Here is a 15270-nt window from a genome sequence, read left to right as displayed (position 1 = left end):
TCTTAATGGTGTGGGTATATTCTGAACTTTATCTTTTAGTGTTCAAAAGTTTCTCCTTTGGCCACTTCATCCCTGGTCATTTCATCCCTGGCCACTTCATCCCTGGCCACTTCATCCCTGGTCATTTCATCCCTGGCCACTTCATCCCTGGTCACTTCATCCCTGGCCACTTCATCCCTGGTCATTTCATCCCTGGTCATTTCATCCCTGGCAACTTCATCCCTGGTCATTTCATCCCTGGCCACTTCATCCCTGGTCATTTCATCCCTATTAATTTTTTTTACACTTAGTTATTGTGTAATTGTGTTGTTCGGGCTTTGCCTTTTATCTCTTATTTCATCTAATATAGAGCTATGTTTATTTAGAATGTTTGTTATTATAAATGTGTTTCGAGTGTTCCCCCTACTCTCTTCAGACTTGTGGAGAAATGAAATGCTATATGTGAATAAGTAGATATAGTGTAAAGCGGGGTTTGTATTTAATTATATTGTTTCCGATTGTTGTAGGGATGTCAATATTAACCTGCGCATATTGCGTGATGTAATGTTTTTTTGAGACGGCTTCAACAGTCTTTAGATAAGAGACTCAGAGAAGAACAAGCAGGCTTCCGAAGAGGCAGATCATGTGCAAAGCAGATCTTCGTTCTACGAAATATCATAGAGCAAAGCCTTGAGTACCAACAACGGCTAACGATCAGTTTCGTAGACTTCAAGAAAGCGTTTGATAGTGTCCACCGAGAATCGCTATGGAAAATAGTTAGAGAATACGGTATCCCAGAAAAATTCGTCCAGATCCTACGACACCTTTACAGTCAATCTAGTTGCTGCATTAAAACAGAAGAGGGAACAACAGTTTTTACTATCGAGACAGGTGTGAGACAGGGGTGCATCTTATCTCCCTTCCTGTTCCTCCTAGCCATCGACTACATAATGAGGAGAGCAATGAACCAGACTGCCTTTGGTATTCCATGGCGTGAACGAAACCGAATGACGGACTTGGACTTTGCTGATGACGTTGCCCTACTCGGGGCTACAAATAAATGCATTCAAGAAATGACGAAGAGCCTAGATAGAGAGGCACCCAAAAATTGGCCTCCGCATAAACTTGGATAAGACTAAAATTTTACGAGTGGGATATAAGGCAAAGGTGTCTCCGTCAGACTTGGCAGCATCATAACAAATGATGTGGATGCCTACCATAATGTAACGTGCCGAATAGGAAAGGTAGGGAGCATTTTCCAAAGGCTGCAGCCTATTTGGACTAGCCAAGCCATTGGGCTCGAGACAAAAAATACACATTCTCAACACAATCGTCATTCCAACTGCTACATATGCATGTGAGACATGGAAGTCGTCTGTCAAAATTGAGAAAAGACAAAATGTGGCTCAACAAAATGGCTGAGACGGATTTTGGGAGTCAGTTATATAGATTGGGTCTCAAACAAGGAAATTCTATGCCGAACTGGGAGTCGAACACTTATTGATTTGTGACAGAGCGTCGCATGAGGTTTGCGGGACATGTTCTGCGACAAAATGAATTACGCATACCAAGAGTTGCGATGACATGGAGACCAATATGAGGAAAGCGCAAACATGGACGTCCTCGTATTACTTGGCGCCACACCTTCATGGAGGACCTTAGAGCAGTGGACACCTGGTGGGAGGAGGCTTCAGACATTGCCAATAACAGATCTTTGTGGAGACAGCTTGCCGCCCAATGCGCCGAACGGCGCGGGAGGACTTAAGTAAGTAAGTAATGATCAAAGTCCAAGGTGTGGTGGAGGTAGGTACACACTTTTGAGAGATAGTCTGATAGAAGTAGGATTAGAATAATTATGATCATGCCGCTCTGGACTCCTTAATTATCATCAAAGTCCAAGGTGTGGTGGAAGTAGTGGAAATCTTTGGAGAGATGAGAACGATTAGAATACTTATGATCTTGTCACTGAGAACTTATCTACTGACTGTCATCTGTATTTGTCAATCGTTCTTTCTTGACTATAAACTTGTAATTTCAAACGTTTTATTTATTCAAATAAACGCTGACTGCATGAAATATGTCACACTGGCCAAGAAATTACAAACATCATGTCAATGAAAATAAGTATAGGAAATATTGTTAATTCCATTCTTGTTACAATTATTATTTGATGGATTAGAGGATGAAATGACCAGTGGATGAAATGACCGTAGATGAAGTGACCGGGGATGAAATAGCCAATGAGGAAATAACCGGGAACAATGGATTATACACAATGATTAGGCAAATTGGACAAAAAAAAAGGAAAATGGGTGTGACAGCATTTTCTTTGTGACAAAAAGATTTTGAGTTGTCACCGCGAAGTCTTGAAGAATATTGGATTACGTTTCCTTGGAAATGGCGCACCATTGTTATGTATTGAGGATCTGGGAAGCCGAATTATAACTTGATCTGTCAAAAAAAAAACCTGAGACGCTTTGAAAAGACATTTTTTGTGTACCTCAAGTGGCTTTTCTTACATACTTGAAATTCTTGACGTTTTCTAGTTCCTTAGTTACACCAGGAAAATTGAATCGAAGAATATAAATCAGACTTGTAACTAGAATGCTTACGCCGGAAGGGTCATTAAAGAATTGAAAATACTGTTACGATTCTCTCTCCTAGTCAGGCCTTCTGTAACCACTGCTAAACACAACACAACACATCAACACATCAAGAACTTGACAACAAGACTCCAAATAATCTGGTACTTTAACAAGGGTCAAATAAAACAGCCAAAACGACACAATTGGCAACACAATCAACTGCTACAACGTTAGACCGTATATCACTGTGCTAAACTCATAACTCTACTGTCTCTTCCTGGACTCGTACGTTTCACTGGAGGACTGCACCAGGACCGACTTCATGGCTGACTAACAGTCCCGGTGTCAACGCTCTCCGGTCTTAAACTGGCGCTTTCCTACACAGTGTCTCTGGTCTGCGCAGGCTTATGATCAGATGACCATAACACGGGCGCTATTCACGTGCAAAGTTCATGCCAGTACTGTCCCTTGCCTTTCAATATAGCACGCTAAACTGTATTATTGACCTGTGTCCCATATGTCAGCTGATCACACACATTTAACCCTTTTGCGCTTCGAATAGGGTTATAACAATACATTCGTTTATATAAAAGACACGCGACCACTTTCGCGAACAGTGTGCGTAGCAAGTCAGCTTTTGCACCAAACTTTGTGCTGGTCAGCTTTCTGAGTAACGCTAACTTCTCCAAGGCTTTACTTTCAACTTCCTTGACGTGTTTTCTATCCAGGGTCACCCCTAGATATTTTGGCGTATTTCTTACTCTTTACAGAACAATTAGATCAATTAGATAATCATTATGTCATCAGTTAGGCCAGGTTCACATCAAACTTCTCCTTCACTTCCACCTATCCCTTGGTCTGCTGGACCATTGGGGCATCACACAAGTTCCGTCAACCTTCTTTCTCCATTCTTCTCTGTCATTGGCTTTTGATAGAATTTCATTCTGATATTCTTTCTGAAAATATTGAAACCTGCATTTTTACCTGCCTGAGTGGACCACTTCGGTGGCCGAATTTGAGTTTGTGTTTCCACACAAATTGTTTTTGTAACCTTGTTTTTCCTAACTTGCTGTCTCTGCCAAATTGAAGGCTAGTCTCCCATACTCTCTCTCTCTCTTTCTCTTTCTCTCTTTGTATTTGTTTCTTTAGGACCATGTGTTTTTCCTGTCGCTATTAAAAGCTCTTTGTATTTGTATTTCTCTTATTTTAGGCTCTTGTCTCTTTGCTTTTCATACCTACACCTCTCTCTCTCTTTGATTCTGTGTTTCTCTTCACTTTCTTCTGTTTTATTCTCATTGTTTTTTCTCTTTTTCTGTTCTCTTCATCTTGTTAAGTTCTCTTTGTAGTACTCTTTCCTATCCTCTTTCCTCATTATTCTTTTCTATGTTCATTTTGATTCCTGTCTTGTTGTTTGTTCATACGTTTACGAACTTTCTTCTCTCTTTTTTTGTTTCTGTTGAATTTATATCACCCCACTCAAAGTATCACATCTACTTTTATATCACGCCACTCAAAGCATCACATCTACTTTTATATTACCCCACTCAAAGCATCACATCTACTTTTATATTACGCCACTCAAAGCATCACATCTACTTTTATATTACCCCACTCAAAGTATCACATCTACTTTTATATTACCCCACTCAAAGCATCACATCTACTTTTATATTACCCCACTCAAAGTATCACATCTACTTTTATATTACCCCACTCAAAGCATCACATCTACTTTTATATTACCCCACTCAAAGTATCACATCTACTTTTATATTACGCCACTCAAAGTATCACATCTACTTTTATATTACCCCACTCAAAGCATCACATCTACTTTTATATTACCCCACTCAAAGTATCACATCTACTTTTATATTACGCCACTCAAAGTATCACATCTACTTTTATATTACCCCACTCAAAACATCACATCTACTTTTATATTACCCCACTCAAAGCATCACATCTACTTTTATATTACCCCACTCAAAGTATCACATCTACTTTTATATTACCCCACTCAAAGCATCACATCTACTTTTATATTACCCCACTCAAAGCATCACATCTACTTTTATATTACCCCACTCAAAGTATCACATCTACTTTTATATTACCCAACTCAAAGTATCACATCTACTTTTATATTACCCCACTCAAAGTATCACATCTACTTTTATATTACGCCACTCAAAGCATCACATTTACTTTTATATTACACCACTCAAAGCATCACATCTACTTTTATATTACCCCACTCAAAGTATCACATCTACTTTTATATTACCCCACTCAAAGCATCACATCTACTTTTATATTACCCCACTCAAAGCATCACATCTACTTTTATATTACCCCACTCAAAGCATCACATCTACTTTTATATTACGCCACTCAAAGCATCACATCTACTTTTATATTACCCCACTCAAAGCATCACATCTACTTTTATATTACCCCACTCAAAGCATCACATCTACTTTTATATTACCCCACTCAAAGCATCACATCTACTTTTATATTACCCCACTCAAAGCATCACATCTACTTTTATATTACCCCACTCAAAGTATCACATCTACTTTTATATTACCCCACTCAAAGCATCACATCTACTTTTATATTACCCCACTCAAAGCATCACATCTACTTTTATATTACCCCACTCAAAGCATCACATCTACTTTTATATTACGCCACTCAAAGCATCACATCTACTTTTATATTACCCCACTCAAAGCATCACATCTACTTTTATATTACCCCACTCAAAGCATCACATCTACTTTTATATTACCCCACTCAAAGCATCACATCTACTTTTATATTACCCCACTCAAAGCATCACATCTACTTTTATATTACGCCACTCAAAGCATCACATCTACTTTTATATTACCCCACTCAAAGCATCACATCTACTTTTATATTACCCCACTCAAAGCATCACATCTACTTTTATATTACCCCACTCAAAGCATCACATCTACTTTTATATTACCGCACTCAAAGTATTACATCTACTTTACCTTCATATATGCATGAAAACTAAACATAGATCTATTGACTACTATTTAGATTGAACCTACTGGCCTCTCTGGCATTCTTCGTAACATGTGCTTACCTCCCCTTTCCCCCATCCTTATACATTCTTCTGACGTCTCCCAGATAATCTTTCAACACTTCTTAAAGACGACTGGCCACTATACAGTACCAGGTATACGATCTACTATGCCAGACACAGCTGGGGGTAGACCTGGGGGGTAGACCTCCCTCAATGTGAAATGTGGAATTAAAAAAAATAATTTACTGCCCCTCTCTGTACCCTTCTCTGCATTTAATTATGTAGAAATATTTTGTTTTTGTTTTCAGTGACATAAAGCATGGCATGAACGTAGTTTTAAGATAAAGTAGAGAGCCATTAGTGTTCCACATCTTTGTGTGGTCCTTTATCCAAACTTTCTATTACTACAGGTGTTAGATCGCAAATTGAGTACAGCTATACAGTTCAAGAATATGCTAGTAAAACAGCTCTCGAATCACTCGACCAAGTACAGGCACTAAGGTTCATTTGTGGCACCTTTTGGACAAGCCCAACAAACGCTGTTGAAATCTTATGTAAGGTGGCCCCATTAAATTTAAGGAGTGAGAGTGCGGTACTCACGGCTTATGAGCGTTATAAAAATGGGCGACTCTAAGCTACCCACCACAATCTTAGCAAACCAGTGGAGAGAGAGAGGAACCGTATCTAAATGCGTTCGTTCCTACATATTGCGGCCAATTTGTCTAAAACAGCTGGGCTCTCCACCGATAGAATTCCCATTAGTAGAAGGATAAGTACTTGCCCTCCGTGGAGGAGATTGCCAGCCCCACAAATTAACCTGTCCCTTATAGGGGCATGAGGGAGCCACCAAGAGGCGATTAACACCTGCTATACTCCAAAAATTGGCATCAGCTACATTAAAGTCCTACCCATCAGATGCCATTTTCTGTTATACCGACGGACCCCGATAGATCTGGGTATGGGGCCCTTATAGTGTACCCAGACCGGACAAAACCAGATCGGCTCTCTGGTCCATGTGGCTACGCCGCATGCTCCATGGACGCCGAGTTAACAGGGATAACTCGCGCATTCGAGGCTATTAGAGCCCGAATGACCCAACATGAAACTAGTGCCACTACTGTGTCGCTAGTCACCGACTGACTCTCGCTCCAGTCTCCTAGCTATGGGTGGCGGCGGGGGAGGGTCGACCGTAATAGAAGAGGCAGTCGGCGCCGAAGATAAAATCCGCCGAGCCTTTGGAGCTGTCGTTTTTATGAAGTGGGCGCCCTCACATTGCGGCGTGAGGGGCAATGAAACGGCAGATACCCTTGCAAGAGAGAGAGCTTTGGCAGCCACTCACCTCGAAGCACCAAGCACATTTTTACAAGCAACGGCAGAAATCCGAGCACTCATTCATGAGAAGTGGTTAAAGTCCTGGGAGGAATCCGACAGAGCACGTAGTGTCCGGCAGCATATGCGTCTCCCAGATCGTGACGATCAGTGGTGGCGGTTAAGGTGGTCAGAACAAGCAATCATTGCAAAGTAAAGGACTGAACATTGTCCTGTTGGGACATACTTTGCACGGTTCCGCCGAAACTACGACTCCCGATGCCGTCCCTGTGGAGAGAGCGTCGAAACAGTGTCGCAGGTCTTGTACGAGTGTCCCCAGCTCCGCGAGCTAAGGGGTGACCTGTCCGAGCAGTCACTCGACTTGTATGGTAGCTACGAGGGATTACGCCAAGGGCCCAGTTTCTTGCCAGAGGACTACAGGAGTATTGAGTCCTTCCTGCTCTGATTTTTCAATAGGAGTTCATCTCAGGTAAAGAGTCAATCTCTTATTCAAAGTCTCAGGAAAAAAAAACAACAACATTTCAGCTAAAAAACTAAACGAATTGATGTCATCTTATTGTAGGGAACAACCACGTGACATTACTTTTCTTCTTGCAGTGTTTGAAACACAAGTGTCGTGAAGTGAATTACCTATTCATCTGACACCAATAAAGTAAAAAGTAAAGTTCCCATTTCCGACCTTGCGGTCTATAGTGGCAAGTGATGTAAAGGTCATCTGTTTCTGTGGCTCACGGTTAACGAGGATGTCATGTGGCCAGCACAAGGACCAACCGCCTTTATTTTTCCCCAACTAATGTCAAATACACATTAGAGCTGGGTGGACTCAGAGTCGCCCAAGGATTCCAAAATTAAAAATCACAGTCTTCACCGGCATTCGAACCCGCATTACCGCTCTGCCCTGCCACTGTGCCGCGTCATCTGGTGTCGCGTAGTTTAGACAAGTGTCTTTTGCTTTCTCCCAACTCTGTTAAGATTTTTTTCGCTACTCGTAATCCTTGTACGGGTCGAGAGTGCCCTGTATTTTTGTTTTGAATTATTTGCTACGTCACAAAGTCCGGTGAGATTTGTTGGTCATTCTTTGTCATGAGGCAGTTCACCCTCTGAATTTGGTTGAACGTGTTTTGGCCCAAAAAAGATTATTAATTTGTGTTAACAAATACTTGTTTAATGGACTTATTATTCTGTAGGATTTTTGGACCATGTTTAGGGTGAGTCACTTTGTTTGTGATATCTCTTATTATATGTTGTATGAGGTTGTCGCTATTTCTAGTTTTAGAGTAGAAGTTGATTTTTGTGTTTATTTCGTTTATAGGCTGCCAGTGTTGGAGTTGTATTTCTTTGCCAGTGGTGGCGTCGCTTATCTTCTCGGAAGTATCTATTACAGTCTTGAGTGTCTTTGTCAGATTGGCGATTATTGACCGCGTTGAGTATCCTTAGCCGTTACACAACAGTTCGTGCCAGTTAGGGATCAGTTGAGGTCTAACTTTATCATTGCCGATGTCGACAGTATTGTGATGTCAATAGGTCAGCGTTTGGTTTAATATAAAACCATGGTGACAATTTGGTAGCAGTAGCAAGCTGCTTATGTGTAATTATTGAATACATATCTATCTATATATATATATTATATATATATATTATGTATTCATCATTCTATCATTCTCATTGTACATGTACCTTTATCAGTATGATACAATTAAAGTCATAATTGTGTTATTTAAATTTATACTCTTAGTTGGTTTTTTATATGTACGACTGTGTGTGAAGGATTTTCTTGTCAGTTTGAACCCCGGGACCTTAATTTTGTTCAGCTATTGAACAACCTTCATAACTCCTAATCCGACATAATTTTTTCCAAAATAACTCTCCCTATGTCTTATAATCAAAAGATACTATATTTTAATCAGAAGACAGACAGATGAAATTAATACAGTCTCGCCTCTATATTTCAATATTTCCAACGTAAATAATTCATTCATTTATACTTATAAAAACTGGATTCCAGGACCACGTGTCAATTTGAAAGCCTTCATTTATATCCATACCAAAGCAGACACTTTAAAAAAAAATAATTTCAGCAATAAATGAAATACCCAGACACAAAAAAAAAGAGAAACTAAAAGATCACTACAAGTTACCGACACACCCAAATATTTCTGGCCACAAATCATGGCTCCATTCAAGTGACTTCAGTCCAGAAGAAAAACAAATCCCCAAGAAAATGTCTGTTGACCTCTATCTCTCTTTAGCAACACCAAGCGATTAGGCTTTAAATCATCAACTGTTTCAACTTGTAACAAGTCTCACAGAAAGTTTCATTCTCAAGAGGACTTAAAGGCAATTATATATTCAAAACAAACTGAGTCTCCCGTGTTTGAAATAGTCTGCTGTTGTAAAACTTGAATGTCATGTAGTTAGTGTCAATTCGACCTGACTTTAGAACGCGGTAGAGTGACACTCGTGATTGGATATATTTGTCAAACGAAATTTCACCGTTCGGATGATCAGTAAATAAGTGAATACGATCTGGTGTGTGGTATAGGCCAGTGACAAAACAATTAGGATCAAACACATTGTCAGGATATCCTTGTAGAAATAATGCACAGCTTTACTTTAAAATTATGTACACATTGGTCAGCTTGTTTTGTGTACGAAATGCAGGTATTGTGCTGTTTCCCTATTTAGGCCTCACAAATCATAGTTCAGAAGAATATAAAACCATCAAGAAATAAGATCTAGTTGCCTTCTGAACAAAATGTACGTAAGTATTTCTTGTACAGCTCCTGCACCATGTCCCTCTTTCTCTGAATACGCCCAGTGTTAACAATGCATGATTTTTTTGTACTTGACAAAGAGATAAAAAAAAACAACAAGGTTACAATAAATATTTGTGTGGAAACACAAACTCAAAATCAACCCCCTAAGTGGTCCGCTCAGGTAGCTCAGGCACGTTTCAATATTTTCGGCAAGACTATCAAACTATCAACAACTAGAACACTACAAAAAGAAGAGACGTGCTGTTGTATTGTTAGTCGCCATAACAATTAAATACCACAGCATACGGAGATGTATTAATGTAATTATTATTACATTGTTAGTATTCATATGTATTCGATGAAGTGCTAGTTATACAGATAGAGTTCAATCCTAGGTGTCACTTACAAAGACCGCATCACGAATGAAGAGATTAGAGATAGGATTAATACAGCAATTGGACCCCACGACAACCTGCAAACCACTGTAAAAAAAAAAGGGAACTCAAACTATATGGCCACATCACAATGTTCTGAGGGCTCGCAAAGACCTTTCTTTAGGGAACAGTACCAGGAAAAAGATGAAGAGGAAGACAGAGAGAAAAGGGAAAAGACGGTAGACAGATCTTGTGTAGTGCCCCAATGGTCCATCAGACTAAGGGATAGGTAAAGGTGAAGCAGGGCCGCCGCGAGAGTTGTGGCCACCTGCCTGCGAAATTTAAACATGCCGAACCCCCCCTTTTTGTTTCTAGAATCAAGAAATCTATTTTAATTGAGCCACAAGCACTCTTGGACTTGAAGCCAGTTTTATAGAACTTGTCTGTTTTATTTTCGTTCCTATTCACACTGTTGTCTTACTGTTGTCACACTGTTGTCTTACTGTTGTCACACTGTTGTCTTACTGTTGTCACACTGTTGTCTTACTGTTGTCACACTGTTGTCTTACTGTTGTCACACTGTTGTCTTACTGTTGTCACACTGTTGTCTTACTGTTGTCACACTGTTGTCTTACTGTTGTCACACTGTTGTCTTACTGTTGTCACACTGTTGTCTTACTGTTGTCACACTGTTGTCTTACTGTTGTCACACTGTTGTCTTACTGTTGTCACACTGTTGTCACACTGTTGTCAGACTGTTGTCTTACTGTTGTCACACTGTTGTCATACTGTTGTCACACTGTTGTCACACTGTTGTCTTATCCTCCATGTTTTATTTCCAATTTTGTATTTTTTCTATCACGATGTTACAAAGTGTCCTTCCAGTCAAGCTGTATCAGTCATTGGGTGAAACCCCAGAACATTTTTAATGCATTTCTACAAGAGATCTATAAGAACCAGAAGCAATAATAATAGTGATATGTTCAGTATGAGACATGTCTGGTGTAGAATCAATTTTTTTGTGAAAGTATTTGTGTGCTTACACAATTTCAATTTCACTCAATTTTTGGAATCGCCTGTATTAATTAATACAAACACCCTAGTTGTGTGTGTGTCAAATAAACTTTTGTGGATCCTTTAAAAGCTAAACATTGCCGATAAAATTCGTTCTATAAAGGATTGCAAAGGCTGCTTTTCAAAATCATTCATTCTTTAATGCGTTGCATCTATTGTTGTTTTCTTTTCAAGAGAATTAAAAAAAAAAAATTCTTTCTGTATTATATTCGTATCTTTTCAAAATTAATCTGACCCTAATCATTGACTCCTTTTGTACCTGTAATGTTGTCTTTATTTATTTATTCCTAAAACAACCGACATGGACCATTATATACAGAATAAAGTGGCTCGAAACACAAAATATTTTTTGTTGAATACATATAAAATAAATAATCCGAAGTACAAGTCACTCTTACAATGATTTGAAAAAAAAACTTTAAGGCAGTGTTTCTCATTTCGAGGTGATGACCCCCTAAAGGACAAAATTTTCGTTCGAGCGCCCCATTTAGAGGCTGGGGACCTAGAGAAGCGATGTAAAACGAGACATTTTTTTTTTTTGGAGGGGGGGGGGAGGGAAATAGTGTTGCTTAAATTATTTTATGCGTTGTAAAACGTTATTTCTGGAGATAGAATTGAACATTCGACGGGTTTCTGCTTAAGTCGGCAAGGGGTCTGGTTTCCGGACCGAGCCACGGCGCTGAGCGTATTCTGGGGTTTTCAGCTTCAGAATTCTTTCTCCAAGCATTAGGGAAAGTGGGGTAATATGAGATAGCGGGTAATATGGGCATCTGTGATTCTTTTTTATAGGTCCGTGCAATATAAAATTTGCTGAATTGAAAACGAGGCTAGTAGACTAATATGAGACCACTTCCGCAGACAGATTTCAACCTTTGGTTTGCAGAGATCGTTTGATTTTCACGTTTTAAAATTTTGATTGTTCTGGTTACATCACACCACTATCTTTCAAGGAGCATAAACTCTTCTAAAGGTAATTTATTATAATGTTTTTGTTATATAATGAATAAGTTGGCAAATATTCAGCATAATATAATATTGGAAATGTGTTGCACCCAGCGTGGTCGTAGTAAATACAAAAAATGTAGGTAGCTACCATGTGGGTAATATGGGATACCCAAGATGGGGTAAAATGGGATACCAGCTCATATTACCCCCTCATTTTGAATGGGTTTCATATCTTGAACTACATTATTATATTTACTAAAATGATAATTATAAATTAGATCTAATCTATGATAATCATATGATAATGATTGATAATGAATAATTGTAATAATAGATTTGATCTAAAGTAAATCTAGATTCTAGATCTAGCTTAACTAGCTAGATTCTAGATCTAGAATTGTATATAATTATTTATATAATAATTATATATATTATAGATCTAATTAATTTACGGTATAAATGATAAATAGTTATATAAAAGTAATTAATAATTATTATTAGTATCATTGATCTGCCCGGTCCTGTCTAAAGTCTAAGGGTTTGGTCTAGGACGATCTAGACTAGATTAAATTAAAAATCTCTGAAGGAATAGTCGAAAGTCGTCGAAATATATTTAAAAATATTTTTATTGTAGATCAACATTTTAAAGTAATTTAGATCGTCAATAGATAGATCTACTGACTCTGGAAATCTAGATCAATAGATCTAATTTTAATATATAATTTTAAAGTGTAGATTTCTAGATTGACTGGATCTAGAACTATACAGTATTTAAATATTTATATCAAATATTACCGGGCTGTCTGCGTGGTTGTAATGTATTCGCTCTGCACCGTTGTCTCGATGGTCCTGGTTTTGATTTTTTTTATATATATAATATAGCTGATAGACTTTAGAACTAGATTTAGAGAATATTTTTAGATTTATATTCAAATTACCAGGATTGCTGCCTGTTTGTGATTTATTCGTTCTGGACTGCCAGTCCTTATATTGAAATCTACTCCCTTGTCATGCTAAATTAATTTCTTAAACAAATTATATTTGTGTTATATTTTTGTTTTTTTATTCTATTTTTGTTTGTTTTTTTTTTACAGATGCCACGAACATACATCAGGAAAAATATGAGGAAGCAGTGGGCGGCTGACGCAATGACTGCAGCAGTTACTGCAGTTAGAAACAAAGAAATGGGCTATTTAAAAGCCAGCAAAACTTTTGGTGTTCCTAGAGCAACTTTAGAACGCAAGGTGAAATGCATTGACACACCACTCAGCGAAGTGGTAAATGTTCCCTTAGGGAGAAAGCCTACATTGCCACCTCATATTGAAGCAGATTTGGTCAATTACATAATTGAAATGGAGGCTAGACTGTTTGGTTTAACTAGCACTGATGTGCGAAGAATGGCGTATCAGCTAGCTAAAATGAACAATATCAAGACTGACTTCAACATTAACAATGAAATAGCAGGCAAAGACTGGCTAATATCATTTTTATGTAAGCACCCAGAACTTTCTTTACGAAGTCCAGAATCAACTTCAGCTGCTCGAGCCACTGCCTTTAACAAAGTCAATGTTGGGAAATTTTTTGATCTTCTGGAAAAAGAAGTTGATTTAAAGAAATAAAAATCAAATCAAATCTATAACGTTGACGAGAAAGGCATCACAACAGTGCAATCTAATAATGCAAAAATTATTTCACTAAAAGGAAAAAAACAAATTGGAGTCCTGTCATCAGCTGAAAGAGGAAGGACAGTAACAACAGTAATTTGCATGAGTGCGGCTGGTGAATATGTACCACCAATGTTCATCTTTCCTCGCCAGCGGATGAAGATGGAGCTAATGGATGGAGCACCTCCTGGATCCATTTATGCTTGCCACAAGACTGGGTGGATTCAGTTGGATTTATTTACACAATGGCTTCAACATTTTATCAACTTTGTCAAGCCCAGTCTGTTAAACCCAGCTTTACTAATTTTAGATGGGCATGCATCACATACGAAAAATCTAAATGCAATAAACCTGGCAAGACAAAATCATATCACAATGATTTGTCTTCCGCCACACTGCACTCACAGAATGCAGCCCCTTGATGTTTCATTCATGAAACCACTAACTACGTACTATGACTCTGAAATACAAGTGTGGCTGAGGTCACATCCTGGACGAGTAATCATGGAATTTCAAATTGCTTCCATTTTCGCCAAAGCCTACCTTCGTGCTGCCAGCCTTGCCACAGCGGTCAATGGCTTCGAAAAGACAGGCATCTGGCCTGTCAATAGAGACATTTTTCAAGACTGGGAATTCAAGGCAGCGGAGACGACAGATATACAGGTAGCATCAAATGAAATTCAGGAGCAACAAATGAACTCTGCGATGGATTTACCATCGACATCCAGCTGTTCCAATTTGGAACTTGGTAACCAGGAACCTCTTAACAAATCCTGGGGACCAGCTGACATTAGTCCTTTTCCGGTGGCACATTGTGAGCGAAGCAAAGGGAAAGGGCGGCGCAAAGGATGTACCGCTGTTTTGACGAGCTCACCATATAAACAGACACTATGTGAGCCGTCCACTTCTAAATGTGTCCCAAATAAACACAAAGGAAATAAATCAAAAGGCAAATCATCCAACCTAGGTGATGATGACACTCCTTGTATATATTGCAATGGCCTGTTCTCGGAAGATACAGATGGAGAACAATGGGTTCAGTGTGTAGCTTGTAGTAAATGGGCCCACACTGAATGTGCTGGGGCAGAGTCCAGTATTTTTGAGTGTGACTTGTGTGTGGAGAGTGATTAAATATATTTTTTTTTATTAAAATTATTTCCATTCTTTAATAAAATGTTTTATTTTATCTTGTCTTTTAAAAAATCATTTTTGTGTTTTTTATTTCTTATAGTTTTAATGGCAGAGCTCAAGTATCCCATAGTACCCCCACAGGGTGGGTAATATGGGATACCAACTAAAAAAAATAAAATTAAAATATCTTCATAAGTTTCTAATTAAAAGGCCTGATGTTTGGTAGAAATATTCTTTAATGTGTAGTTGATCATTTTTGATATTGGTAGCTAGTTGGAATATACAACTTTTTTTTTTTTTTTAATTTTACAAGTTAAGTATCTCATATTACCCCACTTTCCCTACACCTTTTTCGCGTAATAAGAAGAA

The 15270-nt window shown here is 38.5% G+C and overlaps 1 protein-coding gene across 1 annotated transcript; it reads left to right on the top strand.

The window, feature by feature from the left end:
* The first annotated feature begins 12019 nt into the window (after positions 1–12019).
* Positions 12020–13765, top strand: LOC106061624 (uncharacterized). Its single transcript, XM_056036238.1, has 2 exons — positions 12020–12131; positions 13201–13765. Exon 2 carries the CDS (start codon positions 13201–13203, stop codon positions 13723–13725), a length of 525 nt encoding a protein of 174 aa, XP_055892213.1. The 5' UTR covers positions 12020–12131; the 3' UTR covers positions 13726–13765.
* Positions 13766–15270: the final 1505 nt, after the last annotated feature.

Source organism: Biomphalaria glabrata, chromosome 7 (assembly GCF_947242115.1).
Source record: "Biomphalaria glabrata chromosome 7, xgBioGlab47.1, whole genome shotgun sequence".
Lineage (NCBI taxonomy): Eukaryota > Metazoa > Mollusca > Gastropoda > Planorbidae > Biomphalaria > Biomphalaria glabrata.
Note: the sequence above shows the minus strand (reverse complement) of the source record. Positions and strands in the feature narration are given on the sequence as shown.